This window comes from Bombina bombina, chromosome 3 (genome assembly GCF_027579735.1).
Source record: "Bombina bombina isolate aBomBom1 chromosome 3, aBomBom1.pri, whole genome shotgun sequence".
NCBI classification, from domain to species: domain Eukaryota; kingdom Metazoa; phylum Chordata; class Amphibia; order Anura; family Bombinatoridae; genus Bombina; species Bombina bombina.
Genome location: NC_069501.1, coordinates 1,129,967,348 through 1,129,989,706, shown reverse-complemented (window position 1 = coordinate 1,129,989,706; position 22,359 = coordinate 1,129,967,348). Strand labels below are relative to the sequence as shown.

The following is a 22,359-nucleotide window of genomic DNA, read 5'->3' as shown; positions in this document are numbered from 1 at the left end:
AGTGTTTGCAACATTGTTTATTGAAGTTATACAGTGTTGCAAACACAGCTGCCTCAGACTGCTAAAGACACATGCACACTCCTAAGCTCTTACCATCCTAACGAGGTTTATGCTTCAACAAAGGATAGCAAGAGATCAAATTATATAAAAGAAGTAAATTGGAAAGTTGATTAAAATTGCATGTTCTATCTGAATCATGAAAGGTTAAAATTTACAGTCCCTTTAATCATATCAATAATAAAGACTGAACATCTGATTGGACTACTGGCTTTGCAGCCATTATGTTACCCACATATCCATCTCAGATCGGACCCTTGGCCCTACAGCCTGTCTGTCACCCTATAGCCATATCAGACCTCAAAAGTCTCAGTTACCTGCCCGAAAGTTCCTTTGTCAGCCCCTAATTTTAATTTCTTCCAAGAATCCCCAGCTGTACACTGTTACTTTATCTTCCCTAGTGTGGTGGAACCAAAGGCTGTGCCAGTCCTCAGTGCATCACTCCAAGTGACTCCGAGTGCCAAACTCGTCACACATGCCATAGGTTGCTGACCCCTGGTATATAATTTCATATAGCGCTTGCAGTAATTTGTATATACCTGAACCATTATATATTAACACTTTAATACAAAGTTAAACATTTTCAAATTTACTTAAACTGTTCAGATATATCAAATAGTATTATAAATATTTCATTATATTATATTCTAACCACAGGAAAATACACAGGCTTATTCAGCAGCAACTGTTAGTCAGATGATTGAGTCATCTTAGGCTAAATTCTTATGACTCAAGGGAATAAACAAGAAAAAAACAAATACACACACACCCTCTCCCTCTAAGGTAAAATCTGTGGTATGGAAAAATAAAAACACATAAAATAAACTCTTCTAAAAGCCAGATTCGTACAATGAAAAACATGTATATGTATTTATGTGTCTAACTGAATTTTTTGACATGTCATAAGCTAAGGAATCTGAGGATCCATAGCAGAGTCACCATCCATACCCTCTCAAAGCAAGCCAAAGGTATTAAATAACAGTGCTTCTCTATACAAGATTTCTGCTGGCACAATGACTTCTGATTCTAGAAAATCCCCACTAATAGGACACACAACTCCTGAAAATAAAAAATGTAAGCCTATATTTCTGTTATAAACTCTGGCATGTCATAAGCAAAAAATTTGAGGAGTGACAATATAAGTCACCAACTAAATTAAAGGGGCATTAAAATATTGAGTACAACTACAATAAACTCTCTATGCTATTGTCTTTCCTCCTGTACCTGCAGCTTTCTTTAAAGCCGTTCTCTTATTTTAATCCATAACAGAAGCCAGTTGGTAAAGACAATCCGATCTGTGAATATGCACCACTTCTGTCACAAGGTCCAAAAATACTTCAACACCAAGATGGCAACGCCCATTGTGAATATGCAGAGATTCTCTAACCAATACTTATGAAAGTTTAAAATAATAAAAGGGCTTTGAAGAGAGATGCAGACACAGAAAAAAGCATAACATGGTGAGTAATAACCATGCAAATGTAGTTGGACCCAGCAAACTAACTTCTACAGAAACCCAATTAACAGGATAGAGAGCTCCTGATCTGACCTTGACCCTGAAAAGGTTGATAAATACGAAACTGATGTTTTATCCGTATCAGTTTCAAACTTTGAATTTTCTGACATATCAGCTGTGAAATTTGAGGAGTCACATCAATTCACCATCCATATCCTCCAATGAATCAGATAAATCCCTTGTTGGGTTGCCGCTAAAAAAAAAAAAAAAAAAAAAAATATTTTCAAAATGTAGAGAAAACATTACTCTTGCTATTCTCGATGTTGTGGTCAAGCCATACCTAAATGGAGTGGACCTGTGGTATCCCACATCATCTGTGTGGTATGCTACAGCAGGGCTCGACAAACCCAGGAGCCTGGGAGCCACTGGCTCCTAGAATTTTACCCCTGGCTCCTAACTTTTTGGGTTATTCTCCATAGATCTATTTACAAATACCACTGTCTGGCTCCTAAAAGTGTACCTGGCTCCTAAATATTCTTACTGGCTCCTATATTGTAAACAGATTTGTCGACCCCTGTGCTACAGAACTACCAGAATGTATTAAGTAATTAGGTATGCAGACCCTTTCAGATGTTTACTAGGAATATATTAAGGGCATGCCCTGCCTAACAAAAATGGCTTTCTTTTCTAAAACTGACCCAAAAATTCATTGGATCATAATGATGGCACAAAGAGGAGTCCATTTAATAATTTACCAAGAGATATTTTTTTTAGGAACCATGACCCCATGTTGTAACAATTTTTAAATTGAACACTTCATGTGCTAGATCATTGTTTCTCAACCGCAGTCTTCAAGTACCCCCAACAGTCATTATAGCTGTACTAGAGCACTGGTGAAATAATCAGCTGATGGGTGAGAGCAGGTTAGTAACCATGGTATTACTGACCAGCTGATTTCTTCACCTGTGCACTGGTTCAGTTATAATGAAAACCTGGCCTGTTGGGGGTACGTGAGGACCACGGTTGAGAAATACTGTGCTAGATCATTTGGAACTCATTGTGAACAAGACAAATCTGCCATTACATCAACACAGATCCTCAGTTTTCTGGGGTTTCAGACAGACAAAAAAGAAAAACCACAACCATCAAGAATTTTGTTAATAATGGAAAATAATTTCTTTCCTTTAAGAACTTGTGCTTGATTTTATTGGTTACTCTTATTCCCTATTTAAAGGGATACTGAACCCAAATTTTTTTCATTCATAATTCAGATAGAGCATGCAATTTTAAGCAATTTTCAGCAATTTTCTAATTTACTCCTAATATAGCATTCGTTCCATTGGTATCTTTATTTGAAAAAGCAGTAATGTAAGCTTACCAGCCGGCCCATCTTTGGTTTAGCACCTGGGTAGCGCTTGCTGATTGGTGGCTAAATACATTGCAAGTTGCTTACCATAACAAGAGATAAAAATAGTTGCTTATTGCAAACGATATTGATAAGTATAATGTTACATCGTATTGAAATGTTGTTTAGAAATTATACACTGTTGAAGGTCATTTTGTTTAATGTACATTTAGGGGCGAGATGTGTTGTTATTGTCAGCTTTTGCTTAAATATTCCCCCATTCTCCTTCCCCTTTGTTATTATTTTATTTTTAATTGGATTTTTTTTCATATATTCAAGGCTGTAATGTTTGTTTTGGTAAATTAATTCCATTAATCCATTCACAATGACATGCTATCCCCAAGGTTTCTGTCAGATTATTTTGGGCAATTTTTCTATCTTGAAGATATTATCAAATATTACGGGGTTTTGTCATTTTCAAATTTGTATCTACAGAAAAAGCATGCACCTTTGTCACAGCAAAAATGTTATAAAATAAATAGAGTTTAGACATAGACCTAAAAGGTACATAATCATAAAAGAAAACATTTGAGTTTCAGACAGAGCACACAGTTTTCAGATTTCAGATTTACTTCTAATATCAAATTTACCATCACTTTAAATAAAACTATTTAAATTGTTACTATTAAGGTAATTGTTATTTTTCTTTAGCTAATACAACTATTAAATTATTATTATTTGTATTAATGTAATCATTTTCCCATTGAAATAAAGTACAGCTGAAAAGTTGATCAAATATGAATGATTAACCTATTAAACTGGATATATAACCAAATCAGGAACGTTTTCCTCTGTGAAAAGCACAATTGGGCAAAAAGAAGCTACTCCCAGGTGGAAATCGGCCCATAGAACAAGCCACTGAGCTGTTGTTCGCTCCTGGCAGACTGCTTCTCATTCTGTTTGTATATAACCAAATCAGTAAATGGTCTGATATAACCGGAAAAATAATCTGAAAATGTATTTTTATAAAAATGAAAAACATTATTTAAATCAATCTTAGTGACTATTGATTTAAATCAAATCCACTTTATCATATCATTATTTGTGTCCCTATTTAGGGGTTTGTTTGTTTTTTAAAATTGTATCATTCATCTTTCAAAATGGTGATATACCAGGGTTACGAACCCGACCCATGTGTTTATTGAATTTGATTTCACTATTGACAGTCAGCATATATTTATTTTCAATTACAATTGTCATTTTCATTTTTTTAGGTTACCATTTGTTTGTTTTTTTGCTGAACATATTATAGTAGTGTTAACTACAAAATGTATGCCTTGGACCATATAAAAGATAATCTTCTTTGCTAACTAGGTAATTGTTTTTCTCTATTCTCCTTTACTCTGTTTGAATGTCGTCTACTTGTGGAATGGTCTACAAGTGTCCCCAGCCATATAATAAAATGTATTAATTCCAAGCTCAGGAATTTATTCCTACATATATGGAGAATATTGCACTGTACTGATATCGGCTATACTTATTCATGAATAGACTGTTTAGCGGTCACCAAGGTCTTTCCATGATAAGTGCTTTATTGCCTAGAACGTGGACGACAATGCCCCTGTTACCTCCACCATCATGTGACCAAATACGCCAGCGACACCTATTATGTAGCATCTAGATGATTCTTTAATAGACAACCTTGTGATTTGAGTCAACACAGAATCAATCTGAATGGAGTATTTCACATTTAATACTTGTGATACTTTAGCACTCACTACTATATGGGAGGCACATAAATGCGTCCTTAGGGGAGAACTTATAAAGCAAAAACCCAAACTCATGAAGGCAACTATGGAGAGACGACAATATGTTGAGGGACATTTCGCAATTGGAAGAACATAAGAAAAACCCAAATGACACACAATGTGAAAACTCTCTGACTCAAGTAAGAAAAGATCTGATTACTTAGAGAAAGAGAAGCAATCTGCAAGGAACAAACAACAGCTCAGTGGCTTATTCTATGGCCCAGTTACCACCCTGGAGTAGCTTCTTTTAGCCTATTTACAAAGAAAAACTTTCCTGAAGTATATTCATCTAATCCCACCTAACAAGGACAGACCAGTCCTGAAATACCAGGCTATTCTTCTCTAAAAAGGAGAAATGGCACCCAAGACGATCATTTCCACCTCCTTTGGGCCTCGTCAGTGAGGTTTAGCAATATCCCTCAAAGCACATTAGAAAAGATTTGAAAAATGTACTACAAGAAAAGTATAAACACAAATCCCTGCTTATAAAGGCAAAGGTTTTATGAAGGCAGGGACAAAGCGGGTAAACTGCTAGCAAGGGCACTTTGTCGCAGGCAATTAAAATCTTTTGTGCATACCATTAGAGATAAAAATGGCAGACAGCATTCAAACAGCTTGGCAATAGTAGATTCTTTCAGGTCCTTTTATGCTAGCTTATTTAATCTTAGATGTCCGAGAGAATGACCTATATGAGGAGAGCGAGGGAGCACGAGATAGAGAAATTGCAGAGTACCTTTCCATTGAAGGCCTTAACTTAAGAGGATGCTCATATTCTAGAGTCCCCCATAACTTCTGAAGAAATTATGGCAGCTATTAAAGGGACAGTCTACACCAGAATTTTTATTGTTTGAAAAGATAGATAATCCCTTTATTACCCATTCCCTAGTTTTGCATTACCAACACAGTTATATAAATACATTTTTTACCTCTGTGATTACCTTGTATCTAAGCCTCTGCAAACTGCCCCCTATTTCAGTTCTTTTGACAGACATCCATTTTAGCCAATCAGAGCTTGCTCACTGGAACTCCACGTGCGTGAGCACAGTGTTATCTATATGAAACACATTAACTAACACCCTCTAGTGGTGAAAAACTGTCAAAATGCCCTGAGAGAAGAGGCGGCCTTCAAGGGCTTAGAAATTAGCATATGAACCTCCTAGGTTTAGCTTTCAACTAAGAATACCAAGAGAACAAAGCAAAATTGGTGATAAAAGTAAATTGGAAAATTGTTTAAAATTACATTCTCTATCTGAATCATGAAAGTTTATTTTGGACTAGACTGTCCCTTTAAAGATTTACCTACCAATAAGAATCCAGGTTCTGTTGGTGTCAGCACTAAACATTCTAAGGTCAACACCACAAATTGGTCCCACATATGCTTCACTTGTTTAATCAACTGGCTGACACAGGGAATTTCCCGCCAATCTATGTTGGAGGCCTATATAAATGTATTAAGATGGGTAAAACACCTAATAGACCAGATAATTTTCAGCCTATATATCTCTACTCAACATGGATGTTAAAATACTGGTAAAGCTCTTGGCAAATCGGGTTAAACATTTACCTGACCTGATCTCTCTGGATTAAGTAGGCTTCATTCCGGACAGGGAGGCAAAGCATAATACCCTTATTAAAGTACAGCAACTGATAGCCTTTTCACAAACTAAATTCTATTCCTTTAGCGTTAATCTCAACAGACACCAAGAGGGCTTTCGAAAAAGGTGGATTGGTCTTTTTTGATTGCCACACTTTCTGATATGCACTTTGGCAATATTAGAAAGAATTCACACATTGAAGGAGTTTTGATAGGAGAGAAAGAATGTAAGGTAGCTAGATATGCTGTTAACTCTCACTTATGTGGACTCTTCAATCCCAGCAGTTTTGCTGAAGTCTGAGAGGTACAGTAAGGTTTCCAATTTCCACCTTAAACTCACAAAGATCAAAGCATTGTCAGGCCCAAAATAAAATGCGTTTTTGACCTTGCCAGTCTCACAATCCGTGGGTCTGGCAATATATTCCAAGAAAGAGGGTGCACCCTCTCTGTTCCAACGAGTGGCAATGTGTCTCCCATAGGAAATAATAGAGATTGCAGTTTTAGTAAAATGCAATACTGCCCGTTATCTCGGAAGGGGGGGTGGCCTGTATTCAAAGTTTACACAACATAGACTGTGCGTCAGTATATATATATTTCATGATGGATATTCTCGCCACTGAAAAGCTGACAAAACTGACATGACTGAAAATTAGAAAATCATGGTGATGTTCCCCCATTAAAATACAAGTTACTCCCTATTGAATGCCCATGAAACTACCACAGAACGCGTATATATTTGTTATGTGTTATCTTAATAAAGATAAAAAATAAAAATAAAAAGGAAATTTATGCTTACCTGATAAATTGATTTCTTCTAAGATACGACGAATCCACGGATTCATCCTTTACTTGTGGGATATTATCCTCCTGCCAACAGGAAGTGGCAAAGAGCACCACAGCAGAGCTGTCTATATAGCTCCTCCCTTGACTCCACCCCCCAGTAATTCGACCGAAGGTATAGGAAGAAAAAGGAGAAACTAAAACGTGCAGAGGTGACTGAAGTTTTAAACAAAAAAATATAATCTGTCTTAAATTGACAGGGAGGGCGGTGGACTCGTCGTATCTTAGAAAAAATCAATTTATCAGGTAAGCATAAATGTCCTTTTCTTCTACAAGATACGACGAGTCCACGGATATCCTTTACTTGTGGGATACAATACCAAAGCTACAGGACACGGATGAACGGGAGGGATAAGACTGATACCTAAACAGAAGGCACCACTGCTTAAAGAACTTTTCTCCCAAAAATAGCCTCAGAAGAAGCAAAAGTATCAAATTTGTAAAATTTGGAAAAGGTATGAAGGGAAGACCAAGTCGCAGCCTTACAAATCTGTTCAACAGAAGCATCGTTTTTAAAAGCCCATGTGGAAGCCACCGCTCTAGTAGAATGAGATGTAATTTTTTTATCACCTCTTTCACTTTACCCTTCCTATTACTTAGTATAGGCAAAGAGAATGACTGGGGGGTGGAGTCAAGAGAGGAGCTATATAGACAGCTCTGCTGTGGTGCTCTTTGCCACTTCCTGTTAGCAGGAGGATAATATCCAACATGTAAAGGATGAATCCGTGGACTCGTCGTATCTTGTAGAAGAAAAAACTTACTAATAAACCTTTAGAAGCTGTGGGGTAGTGGGTATAAATAATGTTTTATTTATATGTATTTTATTGTATAATGCTTCAATAAATATTTTAATTATTGTGAAAATAATGTATTTTGCTTTTGGTGGGTTTCTTTTTCTTTTTTTTTTTAGGAGAAAGATTTTGTGATAATGTTTCATAGAAGACATTATCCACGACTTTCTAGTTTTATTTCTTAATTGCCAATATAAGTTCTCACTGTTCTGAACGTGTTATACTAATATTGCACCACCAATAAGCAAATGCTATCCAGGGTGCTGAACCTAAAATGGGCCGGCTCCTAAGCTTTACATTCCTACTTTTCAAATAAATATAGCAAGAGAACTAAGAAAAATTAATAACAGGAGTAAATTAGAAAGTTGCTTAAAATTGCATGCTCCATCTGATTCGTGTAAGAAACAAATTGGGTTTAGTATCCCTTTAATATAGAACATGTTTGTTATAGTGCAAACTCCAAAACCTGATACAGAATTTTGTATCGCAGGGGATTAAACCTAGAGGCCTCTATTTAACAAGCTGTCTACTTTCCTGCATTCGCCGGCACCAATACGCTCGCCTAAGATCGCCTAACATCGCCACCGCGGACCTGAATATGTTCGCCAAATTTATCAAGAAAGCTGTCAAAAAGCCGCGCACCAAGTATGGTGCGATGAGCAGCGGACTGTTGTTAACTAGAAGTCATCGATCTCGCTGCTCATCGGCTTGTTTGCAGCTTTCTTTCTAGCCTGTCACTAAGCACCCACACTATACTATACTGTTATACCCCCTAAATCGCCGCTCCCGGAGCCCCCTGCAACTAAATAAACTTGTTAACCCCTAAACCGCCGCTCCCGGACCCGCCGCAACTCTAATAAATATATTAATACCTAAACCGCCGCTCCCGGACGCTGCCATCTACATTATACCTATTAACCCCTAATCTGCCGCCCCCTATACCGCTGCCACCTAAAGTTATTAACCCCTATCCTGCCGATCCTGGACCCCGCCGCAACTAAATAAATTGTTTAACACCTAAACCGCCGCACCCGGGGCCCGCCGCCACCTACATTACATTTATTAACCCCTATCCTGCCCCCCCTAAAGCGCCACCACCTACATTACATGTATTAACCCCTAATCTGCCCCCCCACACCGCCGCCACTATATTAAATGAATTAACCCCTAAACCTAAGTCTAACCCTAACACCCCCCTAACATATATAATTTAAATACATCTAAATAAATTTAATATTATTACCTAAATTATTCCTATTTAAAACTAAATACTTACCTATAAAATAAACCCTAAGATAGCTACAATATAACTAATAGTTACATTTGTATCTATCTTAGGGTTTATTTTTATTTTACAGGCAACTTTGTATTTATTTTAACTAGGTACAATAGCTATAAAATAGTTATTAACTATTTAATAGCTACCTAGCTAAAATAAATACAAAATTACCTGTAAAATAAATCTTCCCTCCTCTCTCTTTTTCTCTCTCTACTCTCTTTTGCTGTCTCTCTCCCTCTCGTTTGCTCTCTCTCCCTCCCTTTTGCTCTCTCTCCCTCCCTTTTGCTCTCTCTCCCTCCCTTTTGCTCTCTCTCCCTCCCTTTTGCTCTCTCTCCCTCCCTTTTGCTCTCTCTCCCTCCCTTTTGCTCTCCCTCCCTCCCTTTTGCTCTCCCTCCCTCCCTTTTGCTCTCCCTCCCTCTCTTTTGCTCTCCCTCCCTCCCTTTTGCTCTCCCTCCCTTTTGCTCTCCCTCTCTTTTGCTCTCTCTCCAACCTCACTTTTTCTCGCTCTCTCTCGCCCTCTTTTTTGCTCTCCCCCCCTCTCTTTTACTCTTCCCCCCTCTCTTTTACTCTCTCTCCCCCCTCTCTTTTGCTGTCTCTCTTCCCCTCCTCTCTTTTGCTCTCTCCCCCCTCTCTTTTACTCTCTCTCACTCCACCGTCACTTTTGCTCTCTCTCTCCCCCCCTCTCTTTTGCTCTCTCCCCCCTCTCTTTTACTCTCTCTCTCCCCCCTCTTTTGCTCTTTCCCCCCTCTCTTTTACTGTCTCTCCTCCCTCTCTTTTGCTATCTCTCTCCCCCCCCTCTTTTGCTCTCTTTCCCTCCTCTCCTTTGCTCTCTCCCCCCTCTCTTTTGCTCTCTCTCTTTTTCTCTCTCTACCCTCTCTTTTACTCTCTCTCTCCCCCCTCTCTTTTGCTGTTTCTCCCTCTCTTTTGCCGTCTCTCTTCCCCCCTCTCTTTTGCTCCCCCCCTCTCTTTTACTCTCCCCCCCTCTCTTTTGCTCTCCCCCCCTCTCTTTTGCTCTCCCCCCTCTCTTTTGCTCTCCCCCCCCTCTCTTTTGCTCTCCCCCCCTCTCTTTTGCTCTCTCTCTCTCTCTTTACCCTCTCTTTTGCTCTCTCTTTTTCTCTATCTACCCTCTCTTTTGCTCTCTCTCTCCCCTCTCTTTTGCTGTCTCTCTTACTCTTTTGCTGTCTCTCTTCCCCCCCCCCTTCTCTTTTGCTCTCTATCCCCCCTCTCTTTTGCTCTCTCTCCCCCCTCTCTTTTGCTCTCTCTCTTCCCTCTCTCTTTTGCCATCTCCTTCCCCTCTCTCTTTTGCTCTCTCTCCCTATCTTTTGCTGTCTCTCTCCCTCTCTCTTTTGCTGTCTCTCTCCCTCTCTCTTTTGCTGTCACTCTCCCTCTCTCTTTTGCTGTCACTCTCCCTCTCTCTTTTGCTGTCACTCTCCCTCTCTTTCTTTTGCTGTCTCTCTCCCTCTCTTTCTTTTGCTGTCTCTCTCCCTCTCTTTCTTTTGCTGTCTCTCTCCCTCTCTTTCTTTTGCTGTCTCTCTCCCTCTCTTTCTTTTGCTGTCTCTCCCCCTTCTCTTTTGCTCTCGCTCTCCCCCCTTTCTTTTGCTCTCCCTCTCTTTATCTACCCTCTTCTTCTCTCTCTATACCTCCTCTTTAGAGCTCTCTCTCTCACGGCCAGTCGGCCACAGCAGGCGTCATGGCCGACCCCGCCCGTGTCACGCCCGGACACGTCAAACCTACCATTCCTGCGGTGGATCAGATGCCAGGTCCGTTGGATTAAGGCCAGGGGTGTTTGTCCTCGCGCGCAGTCTCTACTGCGCATGACAGCTTTGGACAAACACAGATGGCCTATAAAATTGTAAGTCAGGTATTCACAGTCCAAGGAAAGTACAAAAAAAAGTTACAGCAGCTTGATTTTGTATCCAAAATGTTTTTTACAACCATTATTTTGTTTCTATACTAGAGGTTACATACAGAAAACTAACAGCATAGCGTACAAAAGAGAGATGCATGCCATCTGCAGAAAAAGAAAAAGCAAGCTGGTGTTCCAACCCGTACAAGGACAACACCTTCAGGCATAGTGGCACACCTCTTTCTTTCTCTGGTCCTTTTACAATATAGCACACGTGATCACGGCCCTGTTCCCAGTGCTTATATTGTTGTTATTCATTATAGGGATTTTATTGCTATGTTGATGGATATGGAGTATAGTTTGTATTTAGAGCTGCCTAGCATGTAGGTATTAATGGCAGTTTGCTAGTAAACATTCTTATTCTGTGAGTATGTTAACAACTAAAAATAGTCTACCTCTGTTAGACAAAAGGAGCACCCACTGAGCTAGGAAACTCTGGTACAACAAATGAAATAGCTTATGGGAGAGCCAACCATCAAATATAGAAAAACAATGCAACCATGTAGACAGCAAAGAAGTATTAACCTGAGGATGTTTTTCCCAGAAAATCATCCAGATGAGGGGGTCAATGAGATCCAATTAGATACAAGCTTTGTCAAAAGAGCAACAACAACCTTTGTAAGGACCCTCAGAATAGTACCCATACCAAATGCAAGAGTCAAAGCTGGATTATGAAAACATTCTACAGTAAACATCTAGATAGATGCGAATATGAAGTTTATTCTTCAGATCAATGGTGGTCATGTACCGACCTTGTTCTTCAGCAAGAATAACTCAGTAAACCATACTTAAGAATACTGGAAATGCAACTAACCCTGCAAGATTCTACATAGTAATTGCTAAGATTGGTGTATGTGCTCATTTACATCTGTCTCTAAATGGTCAAAGAAAAGAGGGCCAGGAACATGAATTACATTTCAAGAGGATCAAAAGTTTTAACCATGAGCTGCTCTTGATTTGCAATAAAAGAAAATTAAAGTGAGAAAGGTTTTTAAAATGTATTTTGTACATAGGTTTTTGCAATACACAGTCTTAAACTGCTAATATTTACTATGCATATATAAAAAAAATACTTTAAAGGGGCATGCAAGTCAAAAGTAATATTTCTTAATTCAGACCAAGTGGCTCTTTTAAAAGAGTTGTATTATTATTATTTTTATTATTATTAGGTATTTGTAGAGCGCCAACAGATTCCGCAGCACTAAACATTTTCTATTATCAAATGTATTTTATTCACTTAGTATTCTTTGTTAAAAAAGCATACCTATTGTAAATTTAGGTGCAGCAATGCACTACTGGGAGCTAGCTGGTGACTGGTGGTTGCACACACATGCCTCATGTCATTTTCTCACAAGGAGACCTCCGCCCAGATGGGACAATCTAAAATGATCTCCCAGTCCTGCAAGTTCATTCACACAGGATTCTAAAAAGGCAGATTTTGTTATACTTCTCTAAGGGGCATTCCCTGCATTTCTAAATGTGAAGGAGAGGCAAACCCAGTGCAATATAGTACTGCATGACATGATGGTTTTGTTACATACATTTAAACGTTGAGATTTATATTTTATATTACTTTAGATTTTAGATTATGTCCTTTAAGTTTTACTACATTTACACTTTGCACTTTCTATTTTGTATTTTAATACATTTAGATTATTGTATACAGCAGTGTATTTAGGATTGGGATTTTACAAATTCAGATTATATTTACAGTTTCTGCGTATCTTTTACAGATTACATAGCAATATGAATTTGTTTCACAGAGAGCTTCATTAGTTTTTGAGAGAAACTATAATGCAGACTTCACTGGGGCTGGACTCGCTGAATTCTCTAAGAAAAAGGGTAGAACCGGGAAGTTCCATAGAGATGAAAGAAGCCTTACATAGAAATTAATGAAGCTCTATGGGATACACACACACACGGGACAGTGAAGTTAACTGTGGACCCCCTGTTACTGATATAAAGTCTCAGTTTGCACCAAATACATATTAAACTGAAATGTTTTCACTGCAATGTAACTTGCATTTGCCTCTAGTTTAGTATGCATTACTTTTCTGTCCATTAAGTAAATGTATTGTGAAGTTTGAGCAAACTTCACCTGCATACAGCTGGCGAGATAAATTAGTGAGACCTCTGAAGGTGTAAAATGCTTACAGCATATTATGAGAATTGTGAGATAGATTCAGATAGGCCCTTGAAACTTCCCTGTTCAGCCCAGGTAACTCCCCTGTCCCTCTCACTTTTTGAATCTCTCAGTTTTATTTCACTATAGAACAAATACAAAGTGTAATGTCATTTGTAAAATATACACATAAATATAAAAAGCATGATCCTAATTTGCTAAAATTACACAGAAACCTTAAATTCATAATCAGAATTTATAAAATATAAAGTGCAATGCTTAAATGTAATAACAAATGAAGGGCCCAATCTGGTCAAAAGTAATAAAAAATACAAAGTACAAAGTGTAAATAAAACTCTCATATTATACAGTGTTGTGTTGCACTGGGTTTGCAGGGAATGCCTCTTACAGATGTATAGCAAAATTTGCCTTTCTAGAGTCTTTTGAGATCTCTCTCAGTGCTGGAGGAGCATTTTTTGGTCATCTCATCTGGGCTGAGAACTTTTTGGGAGGCATCTCTCTGGAACTTCTAGTTTCCGCCCTTTTTCTTAGAGGCTTCAAAGAATTCAGCCCCTGCGAAGTCTGCACTATAATTTCTCTCCAAGCTGGAAAATCTTAGTCATCAGGGTCTAGTGGTGTTCAGCTAGGTCCAACTCAGAGGCAGAACCTTTTTATGACTTTATGCATTCCAATTTTTTTTTTTTTAAATGTTTCTGCAGGCCATTTTGAAATTAAATTTAATTTAAATTAGGCAGTCCCATTAAAGCACAAACTTAACTGCAATGTATTGATTAACTGGACAACAAGGCAATTGTTTAAGTTTTATACTATATTACAGCAGTTGGATATCTCATTGCAAATTAGCTGCAGAGAAAAAAAAAAAAGTGTTACGTTTTTAAAATCTCTCTTGAATAAATTTTTTTACTTTGCTCTTAGTCTAACATCACATAATCATAACAATGTAGTTGCTCACAAGAATCTCTCACATTCAGGAGTCATAGCTTTGCAGACCAGGAAACGCTACGGGGCAGGATTAAAAAAATCCATGAGAACCAGTCCTGCTCCATATTTAACTGTTCTGTTAAAAAAGTGCTTAAATTTCAAAATAATAGTATATAGACATAGAAATAAAAAGAATGCCAGGCCCTGTTCTAATTCAGAAATCACTACCTGTTAAAGTGAGATTAGATACTTACATATCCCCATTCATATCTATATTTATTACGTATACACAGTCAAACAGTCAAACCGATGCTGGATTAATTATCACAATACCAGTAACAATATAAGGGATTTAACAAACATCTAATACTGGAGCAAACTGCTCATAATATGAGTGGCTAGGCTCCTACAATCCGCATTTAACATAGCAGGTGCTGCAATCAATAGAATTCCCTTATCTGGCTGTCTCTCACTAGTGATGGCAAACAGTTGGCAAAGTAAAAAAGAGGAGAGATGAAAACTCTCCAGAAATCCCCTGATGCTCGTTTCACTTAAAGCTTCCTCAGAGGGAAAGCAAAGCGAAGGAGCTAACAGTTCCTGCATGGATTCGCTATACAGACATGCTGCATTTTCTGCAATGGCATCTCAGATCACAGCATGTTCTGCCTTGGGGTTCCCAGTAGTGCACTCTGGGACTCCACAACTGACTTTAGCTATATGTTTAACCCTTTTTCTGGGGTTAACATATAGTTATACACAAACAGTGTAAACAAAATGCTCTAAAACATCAGAACATTTTCCTTTTGCACTTTCATCAAATACAAGACAAGACTCAGCTTTGAAATCTTAAAACAGAATCAACCCATTTATCCATATGATCCTTGATGGTTGAACCATTAAAGTGAATGTAAATTTTGATGCTAAAGTGCCCGGTTTTTAAAAATTCAATTAAAAACAGGGGCACTTTAATACATCAAAATTTACATTTCACTTGTGTTGTGAAAAAATACTTACCTTTTAAACTTGACAGCTGCTCCAGCTTCACCCGGTCGTCGCAAGCCATTTCTGACGTCAGAAATGATGGATCGGTCATCCTCCAATAACGGCTTCCCCCCCCAGGGGAATCCGTGTCTGATTCAACACCGTGATTGGACGAAGCCGGATTCCTCATATTAGACCCAAGAAGAGGTTTTGCGACGGGCGGAGGAAGCTGGAGCGGCTGTCAAGATTAAAAGGTAAGTATTTTTTCACAACACGAGTGAAATGTAAATTTTGATGAATTAAATATTCAAATTTTTAAAAACCGGGCACTTTAGCATCAAAATTTACATTCACTTTGATTACAAGAATTATAGGCTTGGATCATCTAGAATTGGGCACATCAATTTCAGGAACATCTTCCGAAGGCTGCAATTACAATAAAAGGAAAGAAGATACAAGAAGAAATGGCATAAACCATTTTCACTTTGTCATATAAATAATGTATCCACAGTAAAATAAATGCCTCAATCTACTTAACAATCAAAGAAAAACCTTTACACTTCTCACTCCTAAACAAATATGAAGAAGCAGCAGCCCTATTAGAGCAAAATATAACTCTTTCAGAGCTTCAAACCACATTTCTAAGGAGCGCCACATGGTCTAGCACTGTGTATATTCGTGTGAAATGGTGCATAGATTGTTTGGTGGTGCACCTCTCTTGGTGCAAATAGAGCAGGCTGGAATCAAACAGTCATCCAGCAGACTGACCTGAGGTGTATAGATCAGGATACGATATCCCATAAGGTGGTACACCATATAATAAGGTGTAAATCAGAGTAAATGGTATAACAGCAAGCAGTAAGTACAAAACTTTATTTAAAACAAATAAAAACAAGCAGCTTATTATATGGTTTACCACCTTATGAGATATTGTATCCTGATCTATTGGAGTTTGAGCTACACCGGAGGTCAGTCTGCTGGATGACTGTTTGATTCCAGCCTACTCTATTTGCACCAAGAGGGGTGCTCCACCAAACGTGAGTGTAAACAATCTATGCGCCATTTCACACGAATATACACAGTGCTAGACCATGTGGCGCTTCTGTTTCTTTCTACTCTCTACAGATTGCTGAGCCTGGACTTTGATCCTATCACAGACAGCTGCCTGGACCTGGATTTATCACACACACCTGGGTTATTCTACCAATACCCTGCTCTCTGATATATGTGACTTTACCATTTATTTACCAATTTGACAATTGTTTTCTATCACACTGTTTGACCCTCATTTGATAAGAGTATAACATTATTGTCTATTTTCTATTTGATTCTCACAATCTATTTTTGTCATTTGACCAAGTGCGCCCCTATATTTTATTTCACATTTCTAATGAATAGCAAGACATCCTCAATATTTTATTTATAAGCAGGATAGTGTAACTGTGATGGACTACTAAAAACTTGGACTTTTATTTATGCTTTCTTGGGGGGCTAGTTGTAACAATCAAAAGACCATTTTTCAGAAGGATGAATAATGTACATTGTCCAATCCAATACAGAACTTTATATTAGTCTCAGAGAATCATAATATAACAATACCTCCACCCTATCACCAAAGGATCCAGCTATGCCCCATTCCAACATCTTAGACACGTGAGCTACAACCCTTCTTTGTCTGTGGACGTTTCCATTTCCTAGTGGAAGTTTTTAATCATAATGAAAATATCTGCAGAGCAAATGTATATTTTCTAAACAAACAACCTGAATCTTTGAATAGAGTGCTTATTGTGTTAAAAGCAAACATGAACAAATGGAAATATTACTTCTGTTATAGGTCCCTGCATCAAAGAAGGGCCTGTTTCTAAAAGACTCTACAGCTTGGAGTGAAATCATTGTGCAGACTTCACTAAGAGAAGGAGCAGAAACTGGACGTCCCTAAGAGATGTGAGCACCTAGCGCTGATATAAATTGTCAGTTATAAGCAAATACAAATTAAACTAAAATGTTCTTACTACAGTTTATCTTGTATTTGTTTCTAGTTTAGTAGAAATAACATGACATGTCAATTATGAGTATTGTGAATTTCAACAACCTTTCTCAGCATACAGCTGGGGTAAAAATTCTTAAAGACTATTATGAAACATGTGACAGAACTTCAAATACACCTAAAGAATGTCCAAGGAATATCCTAGTTCAGTAAATTCATTTCACATTGGAAAAAAAAGTGTAATGAAATTTGTAAAAGATACAGAGCAATATACAAAGAATGATCCAAATTTGTAAATGTTACACAGAAACATTTACAGTACAATCAAAATGTGTTAAAATCACAATTCTATATGCAATGCTACATACAAAAAATAAATGCATTACCCACAAAACAGAAAAAAACAAAAGCTTAGAAGGGACAGTAAACACCTTGGGATTTTATATAAAATGTATAGTTATAAAGTAATGAAACAACTTTGTAATATATTTTAATTATTTGTTTTGCCCATTTTTCATGTAATTTATCTCTGATTGCTCTGCGGGGTTCTGAGCGGTACTTTTACGGTGTGTATAACCCCTTTGCGGGGGTTAAATATATAGTAGTGCAGAATGCCCAGTCTTAAAATTACTTGCTCTAGCAAATTAGTGCATCTATTTTTTTTTTTTTAAATATTCGTAGAGTTCAGTGAAGAATAACCACATACCACAAGAAGTGGTGAGCAAAAGGAGGAACAGTGACATTATTAAAATATTAAGTATAGAGCGGCACAAGATGTTACTTTATTAAAACCATAATGCAAATAATATAAACACTATAAACAATATAAAGTAGTAGGTACGGTAGCGTTTTCCTTGTTTTTACATTAATAAATCTATACAAATAGCATTTGGCATTCCCTTAGACAATGTCGCACATTATTTGCTGGCATACATTTTTGTTCATTCAAAGATTTTGTATTGGATGTTTGAAAATGCACCCTTGAAGGGACATAAAACCCACAATTTTTCTTTCATGATTCAGATAGAGCAAACAATTTTAAACAACTTTCCAATATATTTCCATTATCAAATAGTTTTTGTTTTCTTGATATCCTTTGTTAAAAAGCAGGAAAGTAAGCTCAGGAGTGTGAATGTGGCTGCTCCAGACATGTGCATGCTACCCACAGTAGCTAGATATTTTTTCAGCAAAGAATAACATGAGAACTAAGTACATTTTATAATAGAATATGTTGGAAACTTTTAAAATTGTATGCTGTCTGAATCATTAAAGAAACATTTTGAGTTTCATGTCCCTTTAAACTGAATAAATGCCAGGCTGGTAAGATTAAAGTATTATATATTATGAAAATTTATAAACAGCTAATGAAAATTTACAAAAATCTAAACCCTACACCTGACCTGTATAAAAAAAAAAAATCAACCAGGGCAAAGCAAACATCCTCTGTAAATCCCCCCCAAAAAAAAAATGTGTTAAGAAAAAAATCATTTTCCTTCTATTTTGTTTTACAATAATTTATTACACAAAGATAACACTCACACACCCTTGTAGCTGAGCACCTATTGAATCCTGCAATATATATGTCTGGCACTGGTTCTACATGCACTCTGTATATGTGTTAAAGTGCTTATATATATATATGCACCAGTGTGTATGTGAAAGAGAATGTATACATACACCCTGTACATTTATGTGACTGTGTGTGTACATGACTCATACATATTTATAAGACAGGACTTGTATGTATGTGTGTGTATATATATATACACACACATACACATATAGGCACACCACAACATGAACATGTACATTCAAGCAATAAGTATGACAATGTATGTATGCATTCAGTAACGATAGCTGCCTGACAGTGTGTGTGTATAATGCAAACTGTGCATAAATCTCAATGTATAAATGCATTTCTTGTGCACGGGGTAGTGCATATGGACGTTCACTATATTTTACGTGCGTTCAATGAATTAGTCCTTAACACTGTCGTGATGCAGCACTATGAGCGGTACAGAATATACCTTGGTGGTCCTGATGAACTCCATGTTTGGGATGCTGTTTTAAAAACCATGGACCGAGAGCTGTCTGCCTTGTAAGCGCCGCTTCCTGCTTTGTTACTGGGATACACTTCCTGGGAAGAATGACAACATCCCGAGCTTGGAGTCTGCACAACGACACAACCTGGCCAAAGAGGAACTGCAGCCCACGCCCCAGAGATAAAGCGACACCTGCTGCTCTGAAGGGGAACTGCACCACACCAGTTTTGCTTCCAAAAGTTCCAAGCAGGGAGCTGCAACTCTCAAGTGCCCAATTCTGTTCCTATGTAAATCTGCATCACCTATATGCATAGGACAACATATTATATATATATATATATATATATATATATATATATATATATATATATATATATATATATATATAGATATAGATAGATATATATAGATATATATATATATATATACACACATACATATATATGTGTATATATACTGTATATATATATAATTGACAATTCACACCAAAGGATTAATAATTTATGTGGGAACAGATATGGTGTAAAAAAAAATATTTCTCACCATTTCCTGTGCACAGAGAATATCAAATTTAAATACTGTAATCAAAGAAAACAAGATATTTCTTTAATTAAGGGGTATGGGTGAAGGTGACAGTTCTCTGTATTTCAACTTGCTATCTGGTGTCTCAATTTTAATTGCTCTATACCTCTAAGTCCTAGGTTAGAAACCCATGTTGTATAGGGTATATGTTTGGCCACTGGCCAGGTATCCGGTATACAGTGGCGTAGCGTGGGGGGGGGCAACAGGGGCGGTTGCCCCGGGCGCATAATTCTGAGGGGCGCTTCCAGCCTCAACTTAGCAAAGGGAAGAAGGGAGGCTAAAAATTCTGACAGGCCCCCAGCTCTGTTCTGCGACCCGTCAGGAATGTGGTGATGCCGCGACTAAGGTAAGGTGTCAGGACCAGACTTACTTATAGCCCTGTTTTTCCCTGATACTAGCAACATGCAAAATGCAGCTTAATTACGGTTCTATTATTACCCAACAATTAAGTTCCCTTCCAACAAAGGACCCAGAGTCAGAATGCCATGCATTGCCTGGGGCACTTTTTAAGGATCTCTAAGCAGAGGTGGGGGGGAGGAATCCTTAAAAAGTGCAATAAATTTCTTTCAAACCCGTGGCACTGGTGGCAGCATGGCTGGGCTCTGCCTTTCTGTTAACCCCAGTTACCTAGTTAGTGGAATGGTGGGATGATCAGAGACCATACTTTCATGTTTGACCGGATTCTGATTACAACTTACGCCATCTTGTCCTTGCACAAAAAAATTGTATTTGTGACAGTTGACAAAAATGAGGCCTTGTTTCCTGTATTTGATTTTTCCCCTCCATGATCTTCCTAGGGCAGAAGTAGATTTAGGGATTTGTGTGCTGTCTGGCACCAGGATTGTGCTGCTCACCAGGCATTTCACTGTGTTTGTCTCCTATCAAAGAAGTCCTATGAATTCACCATCTTGAATCTATTTCTTGCTGGACTCCTGAGGTGTGGACTTTTACCGATTTTTAGGGTTTGGGTGCTCATTGCCTTTTTTATTTACATTAAACCCACCCTTACTGCATTTAAAGTAAAAAAAATAACTATAATTTGTGTTAGTAAATAAATTTAACAGCACCCCCCTAAATACCATACACCCTCCCCCCATATATGTATATAATGCTGGGTTGTCTGTCCCATGCCCCTTTTATATTAATTACTTACAATTGTTATATTTATTAAGGTAGAATATATACCCCACTTTTATATGTCATTGGCACCCAAAAGACAGTCTGCCCAGCAGGGACAACCTTATGTAACAGCTGCCAACCTGTGTGTCCCCTTTTCCTCTTTTTAACGACTTACCAAAAACTTATTGCACCACATATACAATATGGGTTGCTGCAATGTGGGGGTGAGTGCACCCTGTGGTCTGCAGTATTTGTACCATGAAGTTTTACAGATCAGGACATGTCACCACCAGATGGGGGTTAAGGGGTGCTTTCCACCCATGTGTAAAATGAGAATAAATCTTAAAATGTAATATTGTATATATCTGCCTAGCTCTGGAGAGCTGCAGACAGGGTTTGATCACAGGGGGATAGCACATAATGCTTGCAGGCTTCACCCACTGCCTCTTGTATTGCCAATATATTATTTTCATGGCTTTGTTTGTAAGGCGCTACTGATTAGCAGCTGCTTATGACAAGGGACATATTTTGGGGATATGGGTATCATCAGCAATAACTGTTAGTTATCCAGTAAAGATGGTTAAGGGAGCATTTTGTGGGAGAGGAGACAGTGTCCCTTGCTTTATGTGATCTACCAGGCTTGGGTCTTTGCTTGGTTTGTCCCAAATGTAAGAAGAAGCAGCATATCTAAAATGGGGTTGGGGGGGGGGGGGCACAATACTTGCCTTGCCCTGGGCACTGACAACCCACGCTACGCCACTGCCGGTATAGAATAGGACATCTCTGTATTTCTAGGGTTGCCACTCTTAGTTCAGGCCAAACACTCTTGCACCGTGCACAGCACACTATGAATAATCCCTAGTCAAAAAGGATGATCTTCCTGGAGTCATTATGAAGTAATCAAATTCCATACCTCCCAACATTTCAAAATTCAAAAGAGGGACACCCCCATCCCCCCCCCCCCCCCTCGTGGCAAAAATTTGAAATTTGGTGGGTAGGAGCAGGGGCGGGGCTTAAAAAAATCATAAGACCAAAGTAATTTAAAATTCTAAATAAAGTCATATCTTTTAATACTCTTAGGCAGCAAATCAAACACAAGCTCAAACCACTGGTATAGCTATGTGAGCTCTGTATTTAATAAGCCTTCGCAGAGACCATGCTAAATATTTTTTATCTTAATTGGTCATTTAATAATAGATTCTTTAAAACCGCTCTCTGCTTTCCTCATTAATAATAAAGTCATACCTATTGTACCAGCCATTGTTAGTGTGGTCCTGACATTCAATGAAACGGAAAAACAATAAATAAAACACAGATTCAAGTATAACCAAATTACCTTAATTCTTATCACTTGGTAGGGTGGTTAAAAAGTGAATATTTACTTTTGTGGAATGGGTCTCACCCTCTAATAGGAAGCAGTGGGATTCTTCTGCATATGGGGCAAACAGTATATTACAGCAAATGAGATTGGCCACCAGTCTGAACCTCTACAGCCACTGGACAGTGAA

At 38.0% G+C, this 22,359-nt stretch overlaps 1 protein-coding gene and 1 long non-coding RNA gene across 2 annotated transcripts in view; one reads left to right on the top strand and one right to left on the bottom strand.

The window, feature by feature from the left end:
- MTMR6 (myotubularin related protein 6) overlaps positions 1-19,310 on the bottom strand; it is a 205,516-nt gene extending 186,206 nt beyond the window's left edge. The window contains exon 1 of the mRNA XM_053708501.1: positions 19,136-19,310. Coding sequence (XP_053564476.1) covers positions 19,136-19,159 — 24 coding nt within the window. The 5' untranslated portion in view covers positions 19,160-19,310. The remainder of the gene's footprint in view (positions 1-19,135) is intronic.
- On the top strand, positions 1,401-17,132 carry LOC128654535 (uncharacterized). The gene is made up of 2 exons (XR_008401464.1): positions 1,401-1,517; positions 16,956-17,132. It is a non-coding gene; the product is annotated as an uncharacterized LOC128654535 (long non-coding RNA).
- Positions 19,311-22,359: the final 3,049 nt, after the last annotated feature.